This window comes from Somniosus microcephalus, chromosome 13 (assembly GCF_052327205.1).
Source record: "Somniosus microcephalus isolate GS21.2 chromosome 13, FLI_Smic_1.0, whole genome shotgun sequence".
Taxonomy (NCBI): Eukaryota; Metazoa; Chordata; class Chondrichthyes; order Squaliformes; family Somniosidae; genus Somniosus; species Somniosus microcephalus.
The window spans coordinates 160,881,435-160,901,755 of record NC_140999.1 but is presented as its reverse complement, the minus strand read 5'-3'; the positions used below and the strand labels follow the sequence as shown (position 1 = coordinate 160,901,755).

At 48.1% G+C, this 20,321-nt stretch overlaps 1 protein-coding gene across 1 annotated transcript in view; it reads left to right on the top strand.

Moving 5' to 3' along the window:
* Nucleotides 1-20,321, top strand: part of LOC147108725 (tyrosine-protein kinase Srms-like) — an 87,850-nt gene that overhangs the window by 53,865 nt on the left and 13,664 nt on the right. The window contains exon 5 of the mRNA XM_086005482.1: nt 2,168-2,326. Within this exon, the coding sequence (XP_085861608.1) occupies nt 2,168-2,326 (159 nt within the window). The remainder of the gene's footprint in view (nt 1-2,167; nt 2,327-20,321) is intronic.

The window sequence follows — 20,321 nt, the reverse complement described above, 5'->3', positions numbered from 1 at the left end:
AGAGGTACTACCGACGCTGCCTCCGCAAGATCCTGCAAATCCATTGGCAGGATAGGCGCACCAACATCAGTGTTCTCACTCAGGCCAACATCCCCAGCATCGACGCTTTGACCACGTTCGATCGGCTCCGATGGACGGGTCACATCGTCCGCATGCCCGATACGAGACTCCCAAAATGCCCAAAGTTATCCCTATATAAACTGCATTTGTAGAGTTCACAAACTATAGAAGTAGATCTTGCAGTTAATCAACAGAGAATTTGGCAAAATCACCAAAAAATATGTAGACTAGAAGCAGAATGGAATAATAATGTCATGGGGAAATATATTTCTCACTTCCCATTGTTCCTAAAAAAGCTTTTGTAAAAACACCCATGAAGTAAAACCTATTTCTCCTCCTAATCTCTTTATGGCTGAACATGGTAAGATCACCCCTCATACGATAGTGTCAAAATGTTCTAAATATGGTACATCCAGTATCAATTAGTGCTTTTATAGTTGTTCTTGGGATGTGGACGACACAGCCAATCACATTTCTTGGACCATTCCTAGTTGTCCTGAGATGGCGGTCGTGGGCCTTCTCCTTGAATCACTGCAGTCCTTGTGCTGGTGGCTCCCACAGTGGTATTAGGCAGGAATTTCCAGGCTATTGACCGAGCAATGATGAAGGAATGGTGAGTTCTCATTGACCAGAAGCATAACTGGACCAGCACCATCAACATTATGACTAACAGACCAAAGTCAGGCTTGGGTACTCTGCAACAAGTGGCTCACCCCCTGACTCTTCAAAGCCTCTCCACCAACTACAAGGCTCAAGACAGGACTTTGATCGAATACTCACCATTCGCTTGGGTGGGTGAAGCAGCAACAACACTTAAGAAGCTTGACACCATTCATAACAGAGCAGTTTATTTGATCGGTGCCGCAACCCTTGGACTCAGTATCCACACTCCCTTCATCACCAGTGCACTGTGATTGCAGTATGTACAATCTACAGGATGCACTGCAGCAACTTCCAACATTACTTCAACAGAAGGCGTTTCCCGAGACTGCTACCACTGAGAAGGACACGAGCAGCAATGTCATGGGAACACCACCACCTCCAAGTTCCCCTCCCAAGTCACACACTATTCTGACTTGGATGTACATTGCCGTTCCTTTGTTGTCACTGTGTCATATCCTGGAATTCCCTACCTAACATCATGGTGGGAGCACCATCACACCATCACTGCAAGGAATGCAGTTATTCAAGGTGAAGGCCCATCACCACCTTCTCAGGGCAACTAAGGATGGGCAATTAAATGCGGCTTTGGCAGCACCGCCCACATACCAAGAAAATAATGTTTTACATATCCAAGCCAGGAATGTGTGTGACCTGGAGGGGAACTTGGAAGTGATGGTGCTCAGCAAAGTAAAAAACCAGGGAAGTTAGCAGCATTGTCTTTTGTGTAAAGGTTATTAATTGCCACAAACTATTGAAGCTGATTCAATAACAGTTTAAGAGGGACTTAGATAAGCATTTGAACAAAAATATTGAAGAAAACATGAAAGATCAGGAAAATGGGACTAGAGTGGACGGGGGCGGGGGAAGGCGGAACCTCTAATGAATAAAAAGGTTTCAGAATGCACTCTTGGATTCAGATGGAATTCACATGCCACTCGTTATTTTCTCTTGCAGTTTTACAATGTTATCCAAAACACGTTAACCTGAATTTGTCACAGCCTTGTAACACACTCTCAGCCAGCTGTAGTTCTTGCAGTGATCTTTGATCATTTTTTTGCCAAATGTGCAAGATCTATAACACTGCTGAAATAAAATGAGTACCTGTTTGCGAGGTATGAGAGCTTACTCTATGCTTCCAGCCCAGAGGTTTGTTCGATGGGAGCACAGGTTGGAGGATCAGACCTCCAGTGCGTAATATTTTTTTCTCCGCTGCTTCTGTCTAGTGAGATTCTGTGGGAGTTCAGGATTACTGAATTTGCCGTATAGTGCTGTGTGGGTGTGAGTAAAGTCTTCATATTCTAACTCACTACCCATGGTTAGCGAACTGTTGCATACAGTTCATATACTGTATGTAACAGTATCGCTCTTCACAGCACTGAGCATTTTTAAAAAATTGACAAAGGAAGTCAGTTAAAATATTGAATAAGACATTTTATTTCCACAGATGATATGAATGAGGACGTGTTTGTTGAGGAAGTAAAAACTATGAAGAATATCAGCCATCCAAAGCTAATCCAGCTATATGCCATATGTTCGATTGAGGAACCTGTTTACATTGTCACAGAACTCATGACCAAAGGAAACCTACAGGAATATTTACGTGGTTAGTAACTCAAATATGGGGAAAAGGCAGGGGAATGGGACTAAGTGGCTAGCTCTTTCAGATTGCTGATACAAGCACAGTGGACTAAATGGTCTCCATTTGTGCTGTAAGATCCTATATATGATTCTACATGAACAATCTTTGAGCCAAAGATTTTGCTGCGTGATAATAAAATTCTCTATCCTTCAAAGAAACAAAAAGTAATTTATTAAATTGGAAAATATATTTAAATATAATTTTATTTGGATGCAGTACTAGATATTCTGAAACCTCAGTAATTCTCTCATCTGGCTATCTGCTTTAAGCTAATATTAATGACCATTTTTACTTATTAATACATTGAGTCTACACAGAATTCATTTTAAAAGCCTAATCATCTGATCGATACAGTGCTTTTGCTTGTGATATACTACTTGAAAAATACAACTGAGCTGGATAGTAATGGGGGGAGGGGCTGTTGGTCTGCAAAGTTAGCAATGACCATGATTGAGTGAGTCATGAATGTGACTCACAAATTGGCTACACTTGGCTCTGTCTCTGAATTTCATCCAGTTTATACAATACATGGAATTATTACAATTTTAAAGTAAAGGTATACATTTGCAATTGAGAGCCTTGATTTTATAGATCCTTTATGTAAAATTAATGGGGGAGAAATTCGGTATCGTCCTGTTTGGGGCGCTAATTTTTGAAATCCTGAAAAATTAACGCCAGGCGTTAATTAATCTGAGCATCCCCTAAATTGGCCGTTAGCGCTCCTGGAAAAAGCTGGAGCGCTAAATCAAGCGCTAATGACCTCAGTAGGGCGCTACGGGGGGAGGGGGGGGGAGCGGCTACCAGCAGAGCGATAATGAATTTCAGGAGCAATACAATCAGGAATGATCCTTCACACTGACCCCTTCCAGCTCTTAAAGGGGAGGTTGCATCATTGTGCAGATCCTCATTATCAGCATTGCTGGCTGTGAAGGCGACCTGCAACCAACTCAACCCCCTGATCGTGATAGAAGATAGGAGCAGGAGTAGGCCATTCGGCCCCTCGAGCCTGCTCCGCCATTCAGTGAGATCATGGCTGATCCCCATCCCAGGGAGACAACTCGTCGTTTCACAGACGAGGCATTGGTCGCGGGAGTGGAGCGAAGGAGGCCAGTGCTGTTCCCAGACACTGAAAGGAGGCCATTGCCCCAGGTCTTCAGGGCAATGTGGAGGGAAGTGGCCCAGGAGGTCTCGGCCAGTAGTGTGGTCGTATGCAGCCTGACACAGTGCCGGAAGAAATTCAACGACCTCACTCGTGGTCAAGGTGAGTACATGCTTCAACAGGTTCTACATACCAACATCTGAACCTCAGTCTGTACACATTGCACAAACCACCACTCACCCACCAAGCATCTGCACCTACTCAAACTCACATTCACATCTCACACCTTGCCTACATTTACAGCTATTGAACTACAGCAGGCATATCTCCCAAACACATAGCTGGACTCTGACTCACACACATTCGTTTCTCTTGCAGGCCAAGATGGCCCACAATAGGAGGGAGCAGCAGAAAATAGGCGGGGCGATGCATAGCTCCAGCAGCTTTCAGACCTGGAGGAGCGAGCGCTGTGACTTATTGGGCAGCAGGTGGTGGGTGCCGTGGCCGTCGGCAATGTTGACCCCCTTGGGGGCAACAACGGTATGTTCATCCCCTCTCCCTCTCTCATCCCACTTCCCCCTCACGCCACAAGCCTTTCCCACTTTCCAGCTCCTGATACTGTCTGCATTCCTTGCTCCCTTCCTGCCCCCCTGCCCACACCTTAACGCAAGTCTTGTGCCTTTATAAGAACATAAGAAATAGGAGCAGGAATAGGCCATTTGGCCCCTCGAGCCTGCTCCGCCACTCAATAAGATCATGGCTGATCTGATCTTGGCCTCAACTCCACTTCCCTGCCCGCTCCCCATAACCCTCGACTCCCTTATCGTTCAAAAATCTGTCTATCTTCACCTTAAATATATTCAGTGACCCAGCCTCCACAGCTCTCTGGGGTAGAGAATTCCACAGATTCACGACCCTCTGAGAGAAGAAATTCTTCCTTATCTCCATTTTAAATGGGCGACCCCTTATTCTGAAACTATGCCCCTAGTTATAAATTTCCCCACGAGCGGAAACATCCTCTCTGCATTTACCTTGTCGAGCCCCGTCAGCATCTTATATGTTTCAATAAGATCTCCTCTCATTCTTCTAAACTCCAATGAGTATAGGCCCAACCTTTCTTCATAAGACAACCCCTTCATCTCAGGAATCAACCTCGTGAACCTTCTCTGAACTGCCTCCAATGCAAGTATATCCCTCCTTAAATAAGGAGACCAAAGCTATACTATGCTTTCAGAGAATCAGCAACCAGATGACCAGCCTGTCCCTGAGTCCCCCACTGAAAGTGAGGAAGAGGAGGAGGAGGAGCAAAGCACCGCGTCACTGCATCTCTCACCCGCAGGCACCTCCTCAGATCTTTACACACTACTCGATATTTAGAGGCAAGTTGAGTAGAGGGTTCTGCACTGGGTGATGCACTGGGGACAAGTGGGCTGCAGCAAGGCCAGGAGGAAAGGGGATCTTGGGAGCTAGCTCCCCGGAGGGTGAGTTTGCGCATGAGTTCTGCTGCACGGGACTCAGATGAAGACCTCGACGGGGTGGTATTCACAAGAAGGGTGCTGGCCATGCACTCCGAGAGGATAGGTGCAATGGCAAGGGTGCCCGAGTGCGCCTCAGCAATGGTAAGGAGCGTGGAGGAGTCCACCTCCAACATTGCACAGAGCTCTGCACACACCATGGAGCCCATCATTTCCACTCTGCAGAGGATGGTGGACTCCCAGAGAGACCGTGCGGATCTAGACGTCCTGACACGTGTCATGGGCGATGTGGCAGCTTCCATTGCAGCACAGGCGGAAGCGACACAATGTCTTATGCAGTCAATGGTTGGTGCCATCTAGTCTCAGACTGCTCTCATGCAGTCTCAGCTTGATGCGATACAAGCTCTGACTGCTGCAATCATCGCTGGGTCCATCACAGTCCACCGGGGATCACACAGTGTCGCAGCAGGCCAGCAATCTCTGCTCCAGCAGATTGGTAGGGATGCTGAGGTGCTGTCCCAGGGGAGTGGCAGTGGGTCAGTGGAGCAGGAACCTGCTATTCTCTCTCAGGATGACAGCATTCCTGATCTCACCACTGCCACTCCGCCATTGCACTTGTTGCTGCCTGTCATCCAGCCAGCCCAGACTGCCGCCGCCCATGCTGAGATGGTGCAGTCTACAGCCGGGCCTTCTAGGCCCAGAGCTAGCCGAGGGCATCCTGCAAGGCCATCTGTGGTCTCTGGCACCGACACTTGGCAGCCTTCCTCCAGCCCTGCTGTAGCCACTGGGGAGTCACTACGTAGGAGCAGCAGATTAGGAAAAGGCACTGTAAAGAGGGGAAGTAAGGGTTTGCACAAGAGTGATTAGTTCATATTGTTGTTGTGTATATGTGGTTACTGATTTTGGATAAATTTATTATTGGAATGTTGCAGAAATGGCGCTGTGTCTCATTTCAACTTTGGGGTGTGGTATGGAATGAGAAATTGATGGAATGATGGGAACGGGCTGAGCAATCGGGAAGTGGCCTCGAATTCATTGCAACCAAAGTCTGATGAGGCGGTCACGGACCGCCCTTCCACAAGGCCTTTAGAGTGGCTGACTCCTCCGTCGCTTCTGCTCGTGCTCCTGTTCCTTCTCCTCCTCCTCCTCCTCCTGAGGTGGTGCAGCTATGCCTGGTGGCAATGGCTGGGCCCTCATGATGGCCAAGTTGTGCAGCATGCAGCAGACCATGACGAAAAGGGACACTCGCACAGCCGAGTACTGGAGGGCTTCTCCCAAGTGGTCAAGGCAGCAGAAACGTTGCTTAAGCACTCCGATGGTCTGCTCAATGATGTTCCTGGTGGCAGCATGGCTCTCATTATATGAGTGCTGGGCACAAGCATTGGGGTTGCGAAGGGAAGTGAGCCAGGTGGAGAGAGGATACCCCTTGTCTCCCAGCAGCCAGCCGCGAGCTTGATGTGGTGGCTGGAAGAGTGCTGGCACACTAGTCTGGTGCAGGAAGAAGGCATCGTGGCTGTTGCCAGGATAGCAGGCATTGACGGTGAGGATTCGCTGTGTGGCCACACACCAACTGCTCATTAAGTGAGTGGTAGCCTTTGTGGTTACGGAATACCTCAGGATTGTTGCAGGGTGCCCGCAAAACGACGTGGGTGCAGTCAATGGCACCCTGCACCATGGGGAAGCCCGCTATCCTGGCAAAGCCACATGAATGCTCGCGCTGCTTCTCTCTGGTCATGGGGAAGGAAATGTAGTCCCTTCTTCTGTAGAGAGCATCTGTGACCTCGCGGATGCAGCAATGGGTGGTAAACTGCGATATGTTAGATATGTCTCCTGTTGGAAGGATCCGCGGGCGTAGAAATTGAGGACGACTATGACCTTGAGAGAGCCCTGGTGCTCCTGATGTGAGGATCAAGATCTGACTGCAGGAGGTGGCAGAGCTCTGTGACCATGTCCTTGGTGAAGCGGAGCCTTCTAAGACACTGTTCCTCGGTGAAATTGATGTCAGAGCCATGCTGCCGGAGTACCCTGGGAGGGTAAGGCCTTCTGTTGAGAGCCCTGTTGGCCCTCCTCCCTCTGGCCACATTTTGCAATCTTTCTCGCTGCCTCCGACGTTGACGCTGGAGGGCGAGGTCCTGTTCCAGTACAGCCCCCCCCCCCCCACCATTAAAGTATGGAAACGTTGCACCTTAAAATCTCACCTAACTGAAACTGAATAATTTTTCTGAGGCATAAGACTCCTTCAAGTGAAAAACGCTGAAATCACTCAAAACGCCTGTTTGCCTATGTCAAACTGACAAGGCAGCATTCTTTGCCAGCTAAAATTAAATTGGATGTTGATGCCTTTATATAACGTTCCTCCATCGCTCATCCGACTGCATACTGCCTCCTCTACCTGTTGTTGCTAACGGCAGGTGCTCAGGCAGAGGGCGAGAGTGAATTTCTGAGCTGGGGCGATGCGCAGCCAGATGACGTCACAACCTCCGGGCGCAGGAGATCATGGCACTAGTGGTTACCACCGCCGCAAACCTCCACGTCAATTTTGCAGGCGTCGGTACTATTGCCGCGCCCGGTTGCAAAGCCGGTAGCGCCCCGTTAGTCCCCCCCTGAGGCGCTATTGGGAGGCGCTAAGGTACCGAATTTCTCCCCCTATATTTTTAGGAGACAACGGGGGAGAAATTCAGTATCGCCCCGTTTGGGGCGTAAGTATCGAGCGGGCGCGGAATTTTGCGCCCGGCGCAAATTATCGCCACCTACTGCTAAATTGACCTGCTTCGCTAAAACAGGCACTGCACGACTGTCTTAAGGCGCTAAGCCTGAGAAGCAAGGCGCTACCACCGAGGGCGGGCGCAGCGCAGGTGCGGCCAGTTAGCAATTGCACGCAGACACGCTGGCGCCGGTCAGCTCTTAAAGGGGAGGTTCGATCTTAGATTGCAGCCACACCCTGCGCATTGGAGCCCTGATTCTCGGCCTGGACAGACCTGCTGCCACATTCTTATGCCTAGGACCATGGAGAGGGCCAGGGAGCGAGCGCAGCGGTTCAGCGAGGGGGCCTTGCAGGTTCTGGTTGGCGCGGCGGAGCGCAGGCGATCTATCCTGTTCCCGGACAGTGGCAGGAGGCCGCTGCCCAATGACTATCGCAAAGCTTGGAGGGAGGTGGCTCACAGAGTGACCTCCAGTAGCATGGTGCCTAGGACCCCTGTGCAACGCAGGAAGTTCAACGACCTCACTCGGGTCGTCAGGATGATTACCCTTTTCAGAATCCTCTTCATCCCTGCATGTCCACCTAACTTTATGGCCAAAGGGTCCTGAAAGCCCCAATGCCCAGCCCTCATCCAACAGCTATGGGCCTTTCATGAAACTCACACGCACATTCAGCAATTTACACACTAAGGGCTAATCGACCATGGGAGGCAGTGCAGCCAAGATCAGGGCTTCACACTGTAAGGGCTATTCCACCATGGGAGGCAGTGCAGCCAAGATCAGGGCTTCACACTGTAAGGGCTATTCCACCATGGGAGGCAGTGCAGCCAAGATCAGGGCTTCACACTGTAAGGGCTATTCCACCATGGGAGGCAGTGCAGCCAAGATCTGGGCTTCACACTGTTCCACCATGGGAGGCAGTGCAGCCAATATCAGGGCTTCACACTGTATTCAGAGCCCGTCCTTTCTCTTGCAGGGCAAGCTGGCCCATAACAGGAGGCAGCAGCAACGGACCGGAGGAGGCCGGCCTCACCTTAAAGAGCTCACCGATCTGGAGCAGCGAGTCCAGCGGATTATGGCAGGCTGGATGATTGGCCCCGTCGCCACTGGAGATGCCGACCCCGTTCTGGACAGCAATGGTAAGGTCATCACCTTTTTGACCTCTCTCCTTCCACTTGTGCCTCACACCAGCATCCTTTGCCACAATCGAACCAATACAGTGCATTGCAGCACTCATGCCTCGCTCGCTGCCGCCCTGTCCTCACGCTAAAGCCACTCTTGTACCTCCCTGCTTTCAGATGCTGATTCGCCAGGTGAGGAGGCGGGCCCTCAAGCTGCCACTGTGAGTGACTCTAAAGGCGACGAGGAGGAGGAAGCCGGACCAACAGTGCCATCCTCAGCCGAGGCAGCCCATGGCCATAATGGGGACACGTCTTCCCTGGAGGGGAGCAGGGGGGGCAGGGTCTGAGGAGGGTGAAGCTCCGGGGCCCAGCGGGCTGCAGCAACGCGGGGTCGGGTAGGGAAGCTCGGTGGCCTTCTCCCCAGAGGGAGAGTCTGGCCTCCAGTCCTGCTACAGTGAGCGCAGAAGAGGTGCGGCTCCTCGCTGAAATGAGTGCCCAGGTGGAGCACAGGCACACTGAGCTCATGGCTGCAGTGGCAAGGATGCCCAAATCCATTGAGTCACTGGCAAGGACTTCGGCGCAGCACAGGCAAGGAGTCTCCAGGACTTCGGCGCAGCACAGGCGGCTGCCACGCAAGTGCTTAGTGGTGCAATGCAGTCAGTGGCTGGTCTCATGCAGACGCAGTTTGAGGCCACACGAGCACTGACTGTTGCCACCCTCGCTGGATCGGGCATGAATTGCCGGGGCCCTCGCCGTGCCGCAGCAGGCCAGCAGTCTGTGCTTCAGCAGATTGCTCCGCATGCTCCAGTGCTGCCCTGTGGGAGTGCCAGTGTGTCGTCTGGCCAGGGAGTTGCTGTCCTCTGTCAGGATGATAGCATTCCTGCTGCCAACACTGTCACTTCTCCACTGCCACCACCTGTAGGACAGACTGCTGCCGCCCATGCAGAGTTGGAGCAGTCAGCAGCCGGGCCCTCCAAGCCCAGAGCTGGTCCAGGCCGTCCCTCAAGGGCATCTGCAGTCTCAGTTTCTGACACTCAGCAGCCTTCCCCCAGCCTTGCTGCAGCCACTGGGGTCCCATTGCGGAGGAGCTGCAGGGTGGGAAGGGGCGAATCTCGCAAGCAAAGCAGATCACCCTCGAAGGGCAAAAAGTAGGAGGTGTGGCAAAATGCTGTTAAATGTTTTATTGAAGGCCGAGGACCGTGGTCATTTTTTGGTTACTGTTTTGTTCATTGTCTCCAGGTTGTGAGAGCCAGTTATGCGTCTGACTGCTTTTTTGGGGGTTTCTCTCTATCACTTTGTCATGCGGGAAGGGCACACAGTTTGTTAAATGAAGAAGTGTCTTTATTCAGAATGTGCGTGTTTGCTCTTTGAACTATTTGTTGCCTTGACCGGCTTAGGGGTTGCGGCACGGTTCCATTCATGTTCTTTGAATGGCAGAAGCCATTCCCTCAGAGGGGGCCTAGAACCAACTTGCTATAAGCCGCTGACGGACAGCCCTTGCACTTTGTGCCTCCCTCCCGTCTTGGTGCTCTTCCTCCTCCTCCTCTGCTGGTGCTCCAATGTCTGGTGGCAGTGGCTGAGTCCTGAGGATTGCCAGGTCATGCAGCATGCAACAACAAAATGGGAGACTCGCTCAGGTGAGTACTGAAGGGCTCCCACCGGAATGGTCCAGACAACGGAACCATTGCTTGAGCACGCCGATTGTGTGCTCAATGATGTTCCTGGTCGCTTGATGGCTCTCGTTGTATCGTTCTTCAGCAGGGGTGCTGGGTGCACGGAGCGGGGTCATCAGCCAAGTGCACAGAGGATAGCCCTTGTCACCGAGAAGCCAGCCTCCTGGGTGAGCCGGGGGCCTCAAAGGTCTGCCACAGAAGTCTGGCACAGGATGAAGGCGTCGTGGCTGCTGCCTGGAAAGCAGGCATTTACAGCGACTATCAGCTGTCTGTGGTCACAGACCAACTGGACGTTCAACGAATGGAACCCCTTCCGGTTGCGGTAATCCTCGGCATTCTCTTGCAGCGCCCGCAAAGCCATATGCGTGCAGTCAATGGCGCGGCCCGCTATTCTTGCAAATCCTATTGTGCGCTTTTGCTGCTTGTCCAGGGTCATGGGGAAGGAAATGTACTGATGTCTCCTTTTAAAGAGGGCATTCGTGACTTGACGGATGCAGCAATGCACCGCGAACTGGGAGATATTGGCAATGTCCACAGTAGCGGATTGGAAGGAGCCGGTGGCATAGAAGTTGAGAGCCACTGTGACCTTCTCTGCCACCGACAGAGATGTCCTGCTCCTCAGTTGAGGCTGCAGATCTGGCTGAAGCAGGTGGCAGAGCTCAGTGACCACCACCCTGCTGAATCGCAGCCTCTGAAAACACTGCTCCTCAGACATGTTGAGGTAGGAGAACTGTTGGCGGAAAACCCTGGGACGGTAAGGTCTCATGTGCTGACGCCTGTTGGCCCTCCTCCGTCTGGCCATGATTGGCACTCTCTCTTGGCGTCTCTGAGCCCTCTCAATGTAATGGAGAAGCCCAACGTTCCCACCCATTGCAGCCCCCATAGTATGTGGCCACTCAAGGTTATGCCAGTGAAAAAGCAAACCAACTACAAAGTTCTGGTCAGAAGCCAAAAGTACCTCTGCGAGCGCTGACTCAATGCAGAACTCTCTCCCTTTGTCTCTCTGCAAATCTCTCTCTCTCTCACAGAAGGAGTGGTCCAAAAATGGCTACCACAAAGAAGCCAGGAAGAGCCCCCTTTAAGTAGCGCCCCCACAGCGACTGGGAACCCTTCCAGTCAACCAGTCGCTGGGAGCGACAGGCGGAAAGGAGGGGGGTGCCACTGAATTTCCGGTTCGGGGCGCCCCAAGGGCGCTGCACCATGAAATGACGTCAGGATCTGCGCGCACAGCTGAGCGGGCGTTGCGGTTTAGCGCCGCCGCTAAATGTCCACTCAATTTCGCGAGAGGCGCAGGTCTCGCCGCGCCTGGGCGCTAGCTGGTTCGCGCCCCACTTAGCGCCCTCTTAAGGCGCTAACGGGTGGCACAACCAACTGAATTTCTCCCCCAACTAATTCTGTGGAATGAGGGCCCTCAGAGCCCTCTGGTGGATTAAGAGTCGCTAAGCTGGGCTTGCACAGCTAAGGGTTTACACCAGAGAGAAATAATTCAGATTTTGCATCTACAGAGAAACTTCCTGACAGACAAAGATCTCTTATTTTTACAAAAGGGAAAGTGACAAAAACCATGATGGACTGAAATATTGAATGTAAAATTGACAGCAACATTATGTTTCTGTTTAATAATTATAACAAGAAAATAGTCTGAGTAAAAGTGGTGCAAAATTGATAGGAAGAGCTGTTCTGACTATACCTATCCATCCCAAAAAATCAATTAACAAATGTTAGTGAAGGTACTGGGGAGAAAAGTGATTTCTGCTTGATAAGGGTCATTAATACAATATCAGATCAACAACTGAGGTTTTTTTTCACTTCATGTCAGACCTTACATTAGTGATTTTAAAGAATTGGAAGATTTTGAAGATCACTACATCAATAAAACCCACACATTTCTGGTGAAGGGGGTGTGGGTTTGGTTCATTTAAATAAGCTTCCAAAATTAAATGCAGCTAATGGGGGGAAAGGGTGATAACGAGGGAGTGGGGGGGCGGTGCTCTCCAGGTCTTTTATTTGTTGCTATTGTCCCTATTCAGTGCAGAGCAACTCCAAACTTTGTGTCATTGGTTTTATACATATGCAAGACATCCCTTTAGTGAGAAGCAACTATGCACAGGGCAATATTTAGAAAAATGGCACTCAAACACATTGACCGTATGAATATGTTGTTGGCAGGAGGAGCAAAGTAAAAGTAAGACAAGTTTTGGGTCTGCGCTTGATAATCCCTCGGGTTCAGCATCACCAACCTCTCTCATAAGCAGAGCCTCTACCTTTACTGCCCAATATCTAGTAACGGGGAGCATGTTTGTACTGGATACTGTAATCTCACACATGGCTTCACCTTTGTTTCTCCTGTCTCCATAATGCGGACTGATCATCACTCTAATGAGAGCAGGCTAAATGTAAATCAAAAAGCTGATTTATTTTACATATAATATGTATACGAACAGAATAATATTTATTGTGAATTTTAATCTATTACATAACGATACTTGTAATGTAGCATAAAGCACACCATACTAGTGGACTAAATACACTTTTCTAACTAGCCATTCTCTGAAAGAAGTCCGCACTAAATTTAGGAAGAGTTTTTTGTAGGGAAGTCTGGCTGAATTTACAGTCTTCCTGCTTAGCGGAAACAGGACGGTAGCAATCTGAAAATTGAGTGCAAGAATTTACCATTGCCATTTTGCTGGGGTCCTCCGAGTAGGTGGCCCAAGTGGCTGCCTAAAGAGGGTGCCAGGCTGATTGAAATGCCAGTTTTGGGCTGAATTGGAAAGAGCGGCTGGAATGAAGAGGACCCATAAGATCAGTTCCTCTTCATTTTTGAGGGGCCAGAGGAGTAGGAGTGCTCCTCCAGGCTCCACAAACCCAGCCTGGGATGCTGCCACTCAGGACCCTCCCTTCAGCAGATCAGGCACCCCCACTGTCGCCCACCCCCTGCCATGATGGAACCTACCTTCCTCCAGCCCAGAGGCTGGCCAGGCTGCCTGATATTCCGGTGACCCAAAGTCAGCAGGAAGCCCTGCAGCACTCAAAATGGACCGGGCCTCCTGCCAGGACTACCAGACAACTGGCCAATGTATTTCCACTGGCTAGCTGCCAGGATTCCACCCTGGGGGAAACTCCACCTTCCTGTGTCTGAATTCCACTACAAGTTCCTGTAGACTCTATCATCTTGTCCCAGGAAGCTAAAGACTTGGGGGTGACTTCTGTCTGCCTACCGTCCAGTTCATACTGAAAAACTGGACAGTGGGCAAACAAAATCTTTTTTTTTAATCTACTGCCCACTGGTCGTCAAGCCTGCCCAATTCAATTTTCCCAGCATATGATTGCCACTGGTTTCCGGGAGTACTGGCTGACCAACTGGTGGGGGAAGGGTTGGGGAGGGTTCAAGTGAGAGGAAATTAAAAAAGTCAAAGAGAAAGGAGAAACCAATAATGCAGGGTAGCGATAGGGGTAATTATAACCAAAGTGTGACAGGAAGGCCGCGATTTTGTCCTCGGTGTTGGGATGGGTGCGGGTCAGCTGGTTTCCGGGTTCCGGTCCTGCCCCCAGCTGCCTCCCTGATGTGATTTTCCCTTGATTGGCCTTGTTAAGCCCGCCCTACCAGCCAATTAACAGGAAGCGGGTCTGATGACGTCATTTGATGACGTGTCATCTGCCGGGGACCCTGCACAATTTTATTTTGACAGTTGATTTTTCAGTGTTTGACAGCATTGAAGTGCTGAAAACACTGATAATCACTGCAAAAAGGTGAATTCTTGCACCCAGGCTCTCCAATGACTCCCTCCATATACTGGAATAGATGGCAGCTGCAGGTGAGATGACAGAAGCGATCTGTCACTGGTGAGAGAGGTTGTCCCAATGAGGTGGCACTGGACATACAGTTGGATTTAAAAACTTGTAAGCTAAAGAAATCTGTATATGTATTAAAAATGCAGTAACCAACATTTTCTTTGCTCTGAAACTCACCATGTGCAACATTGCATCCTTCACACCACTTCTGCAGCTGTCATCTTTTCACAAACATTAGACCAGACTCACAACACGCCACACATAACGAGCGTGTTGTCCGGATGTCATGAAAACCGACACAGAAGCTGGAAAATTAAAAAACATCCTGAAAACTACAAATACCTGTTAATAGGCAGTTAATTGCCTTTAATCTGTTTCCCGCCGCTAGGTGTCGGGTCCATTCGCGAATCGTGGACCCGACACTTGGGAAGGTTGTTTGGAGGCGGGTTGATGGCAGGTGCAAAACCCGCCATCAATCAAAACGACTTTAACCTCTGACCCGCCTCCAAACCCGCCCTCTGAGCGCTGGCAAAATAGTGGCTGAAGGGACAGAGCGTATAAACATAAGAGTGCATCAGAAAGTAGAGTAAGAGCAGGCAAAAATGGTTTTAAAAAAAAAAGACAAAATGAAAAGCTCTTGTTATGAATGCACATAGCATTCATAACAAGATAGATGAGTTGACGGCACAAATAGAAATAAATGGGTATGATCTGTTATTTGACATTTCGGAAGGATAGGCAGAAAGGAAAAGGAGGTGGGGTAGCTCTGTTAATAAAGGATGAGATCAGTGCAGTAGTGAGAAATGATATTGACTCAGAAAATCAAGATGTAGAATCAGTTTGGGTGGAGATAAGAAATAATAAGGGTAAGAAGTCACTGGTGGGGGTAGTCTATAGGCCCCCTAACAGTAGCTACACTGTCGGACAGAGTATAAATTTAGAAATAATGGAGGCTTGTAAGAAAAGTACAGCAATAATCATGGGCGATTTTAATCTTCATATAGATTGAACAAATCAAATTGGCAAAGGTAGCCTTTTGAGGAAGAGTTCATAGAGTGTATTCGGGATGGTTTCTTAGAACAATACATTGTGGAACCAACCAGGGAACAGGCTATTTTAGATCTGGTAATGTGTAATGAGATAGGATTAATTAATGATCTCATAGTAAAGGATCCTCTAAGGAAGAGTGATCATAGCATGTTAGAATTTCAAATTCAGTTTGAGGGTGAGAAACTTGAGTCTGAAACTAGTGTCCTAAACTTAAATAAAGGCAATTACAAAGGTATGAAGACAGAGTTGGCTAAAGTGGACTGGGAAAATAGATTAAAGGGTAAGATGGTAGATAAGCAGTGGCAGACATTTAAGGAGATAGTTCATAACTCTCAGCAAAAATATATTCCTGTGAGAAGGAAAGACTCTAAGAGAAGAATGAACCATCCGTGGCTAACTAAGGAAGTTAAGGATGGTATCAATGATGCGAAGATTAGTGGTAGGCCAGAGGATTGGGAAATTTTTAGAAACCAGCAAAGGATGAGTAAAAAAATAAAGAGAAGATAGATTATGAGAGTAAACTAACAAGCAATATAAAAACAGACAGTAAGAGCTTCTACAGGTATATAAAAAGGAAGAGAGTAACTAAAGTAAACGTTGGTCCCTTAGAGGATGAGACTGGGGAATTAATAATGGGAAACGGAAATGGCAGAGACTTTGAACAAATATTTTGTATCAGTCTTCACGGTAGAAGACACTAAAAGCATCCCAATAATAATAGATAATCAAGGAGCTATAGGGAGGGGGAGCTTAAAACAATGACTATCACTAGAGTAAAAGTACTAGGCAAACTTATGGGACTACAGGTGGATGTCCCCTGGACCTGATGGCCTGCATCCTAGGGTCTTAAAAGAAGTGGCTGCAGAGATAGTGGATGCATTGGTTGTAATTTACCTGGATTGTGGAGAGGTCCCAGCGGGTTGGAAAACCGCAAATGTAACACTCCTATTCAAGAAAGGAGGGAGACAGAAAGCAGGAAACTACAGACCAGTTAGCCTAACATCTGTCATTGGGAAAATGCTGCAGTCCGTTATTAAGGAAGTAGTAACAGGACATTTAGAAAATCATAATACAGTCAAGCAGAGTCAGCATGGTTTTATGAAAGGGAAATCATGTTTGACAAATTTGCTAGAGTTCTTTGAGGATGTAACGAGCAGGGTGGATAAAGGGGAACCAGTAGATGTAATGTATTTGGATTTCCAGAAGGCATTTGATAAGGTGCCACATAAAAGGTAACTGCACAAGATAAGAACTCATGGGGTTGGGGGTAATATATTAGCATGGATAGAGAATTGGCTAACTAACAGGAAACAGATTTGGGATAAATGGGTCATTTTCAGGTTGGCAAACAGTAACTCGTGGGGTGCCACAGGGATCAGTGCTGGGCCCTCGGCTGTTTACAATCTATATTAATGACTTGGATGCAGGGACCGAGTGTAATGTAGCCAAACTTGCTGAAAATACAAAGATAGGTGGGAAAGCAAGTTGTGAAGAGGACACAAAGGGCTGGATTTTGATACTGGAGGCGTGTAGGAGGCGGGACTACAACTTTTTGGGTTGTAGTCCCGCCTCCATCGAGTTGTGGCCAGTCCACTTGATTTTCACTTGATTGACCTTGTTGAGCCCGCCCAGCGGGCTCAGCAGGCCAATTAAGGGCCACCCGGCAACAAGTGATGTCATAGATTGACATTTCATCTGTCAAGAGCTTTTGACAGATGAAATATCAGCGTTTGACAGCTCTTTGAAGCTGTCAAACACTGACAATCTGTACACTAAGTTAATTCCTTTCTCTCAGGCTGATTTAGAGATCTCTCCAGAACAGAAAGCTGAATGCTGCAACTTTTGACAGCTCGCGGACATTCTGCTTTCTGTGCCATTGAGATGAGGGACTCCCGAGACCTGAAGGAAGGAAGGCTGTAAAGGTAAGTAAACATTTAAACACTTTACACACACCAAACACACTTACCTCTGCACTCATGCACCCATCACTCACCTGAACACCGGACATCTCGAACCCTCCAAGCCCTTCAGTCCGACGGTCCGCCTCGTGGCGTGGTTTGGAGCCGTCGGGAATCCCACACTTCAGGAATCAAAATAGGGATTAGGCTAAAAACTGCCTGTTAACTACCTGTTAACGGGCAGTTAATTGGCACTAATCCCCTTCCCGCCTCGGGGAGGTGGCTCCCAGCACAGGTCAGTTATCCGCCTCCTTTGAATCTGGCATGGGGGCGGGATGGGTTCGTGCCCCCCGATTTTGAGATTTTAGCACCCCACACGCCTCCAATCCCGCCTCCACGGCCCAATGAAAATCCTGCCCAAAGAATCTGCAAAGGGATAGAGATAGGTTAAGTGAGTGGGCAAAAATTGGGCAGATGGAGTATAATGTGGGAAAATGTGAGGTTATCCACTTTGGTTGGAAAAATAAAAAAGCAAATTATTTAAATGGAGAGAGACTACAAAATGTTGTGGTACAGAGGGATCTGGTGGTCCTTGTACATGAAACACAAAAAGTTAGCATGCAGGTACAGCAAGTAATTAGGAAGGCAAATGGAATGTTGGCCTTTATTGCAAGGGGGTTGGAGTATTAAAGTAGGGAAGTCTTGCTACAACTGTACAGGGCGCTGGTTAGACCACACCTAGAGTACTGCATACAGTTTGATCTCCTTATTTAAGGAGGGACATACTTGCATTGAAAGCAGTTCAGAGATAATTCACTAGGTTGATTCCTGAGATGAAGGGGTTGTCTTGTGAAGAAAGGTTGAGCAGGTTGGGCCTAAACTCGGAGTTTAGAAGAATGAGAGGTGATCGTATTGAAATGTATAAGATTCTGAGGGGGCTTGACAGGGTAGATGCAGAGAGGATGTTTCCCCTCCTGGGGGAATCTAGAATTAGGGGGCATAGTTTCAGAATAAGGGTTTGCCCATTTAAAACAGATGAGGAGGAATTTCTTCTCAGACTGGGGTGTGATTTGGGGTGGAGAATACAGAGAGCTGTGGAGGCTGGGTCATTGAACATATTTAAGGTGGAGATAGACAGATTTTTGAATGCTAAGGGAGTCGAGGGTTATGGGGAGCGGGTAGGAAAGTGGAGTTGAGGCCAAGATCAGATCAGCCGTGATCTTATTGAATGGCGGAGCAGGCTTGAGGGGCCAAATGACCTACTCCTGCTTCTTATGTTCTTATGTAACTGATGTAATTGGGGTCCAGCTGGTGGGATCCAGGGCAGGATTATGGCCTGGTCATCTGAAGATTACACAGACAACATTTTTTTGGTGGGGGTTTTAAGGCAGCTTCCTATAAGTTTTCTTTCAGGGGGAACCCAACACATACAACCCCCAACCTGGGGCTCTTTGCCAGACTTTATAGTCTCTTTAGCAGGGGTCAGCACCTCAAATCACACCCCAGCCTGTCAAAACCATGCAACTTGGTTGATCTCTTGATCTCGACTGTCCGTGAACTGTGACGGGGTCAGTGGCGTAAATCAGGGGTGAGCACATCTCCTCACTTACACCAGCGTGCTCCACCCCCTAGGTTTTCAAAGCCATAGTTTTATGAGCTTTGCTAAACATATCAAGGATAGAAATGATTATGGTGCCAATTTACTTTCCCACTTTCAGTTCTTGGATTCAATATAGGCCTGGAAAATTGGATGTGAAAATCTCCTACTTTCAGAATCCCAGCTCTTAATAGTTTAGAGAAGCATGTCTGAAAGAGTATGATCAAACACAGTACAAGAATGGAGAACACTGTGAATTTTAACATGGCTGGGAGCTGGAACACTAGTGGGAAAATGCTACGGTTAAGTTTGTCACAGAACTAGTTTAAATTTCTAGCTCTGTGGCTATGGATATTGCAATATGTTGTTAAACCACAACCTTGCAACTAAGTGCTAAAAAAACAGGGTTACAGATTTCCGGCTTCAGTTCCCCATTTGACAGGTTGAGGAAGGAACTCCAGTTCACTCCTGCCACTAGGACTTGGTGGCAAGACCATATTTTTTGCAGGGTTTAAATATTTGTATTATGTAACATTTCGATAAATTGCTGAAGAAAATTTGAACTGGCTCATCCCGCACAAAGTTTACTTCCAATTTTGACACTATTAGGGGTGCCCAGTGCTGATGACATTTAGATGTTTTCTATAACATGAGGTAGCCTGCCATGAACTGAAATCTATAGCCTTATGCCATGAGGGGAATGGTGTAATAAGAGACTAACTACATACATTGCATCAAGAACCGCATGGGATGTGCATCACCTCCTGTCTATTCTAAAAGGCAATAATAACACAATTTCAGGCCAATGTGTAAGGCTAAAAACAACTAGTCAAATTTCTTTACAAGTGACATTATACACAAAGGTAGAAAGATACATCAAGAAAATGCGATGCTAGACTTAAATAACACAAAAACTGCTTCAAAACAAAAAAAAGAGACCGACTGTTTCAAAACAAAAGAGACCGACTGAAATCCTTGTATTCTTTTCAGTAGCTTTGGACTGAGTCTTTGATGGACATTGTATGAGAAATGGCATTACATGGAACCTCTCTGAACAACCTCGTGTTTCTCAGACAGTTCAACGTACGGAACTGGAAACCATGGGACTGAAGTGAATACGTTTGGGTGTCTTTTCTTTGATTTAAGGATAAGCTCCCTCATAGTTCATTTGCTATTGACATCTGATAGCACATCCTGTCCAGCTCTTGTCAATGCTGTTAAATAATATGCAGCCTGGCCTCTTCATAGAACAAAGCTGCCTTGGTGGTTCAGCCCATTTAAAGTGTAGTGAATGTGCCTGTTAGTAGGTTGCATACTGTAACATTTACTAGTAATTGAAATCGTAGGGCTCATTTTAGCTCCACCACCCTCCTCATGCCCGATGAGAATGGGCGTGCAGTGGATTAAAATAGGGGCACTGATATGGTCTGCTATTTTAACTTCTGGGTTTCGGGAGGTGTATGAGGCCCTCGCCGCAGTCAGGCGAGATCCCAATTAAAATGCAAAAGTCAGGGTCTGATGATGAAAATGAGTGGCCTAATATCTATTTTAGGC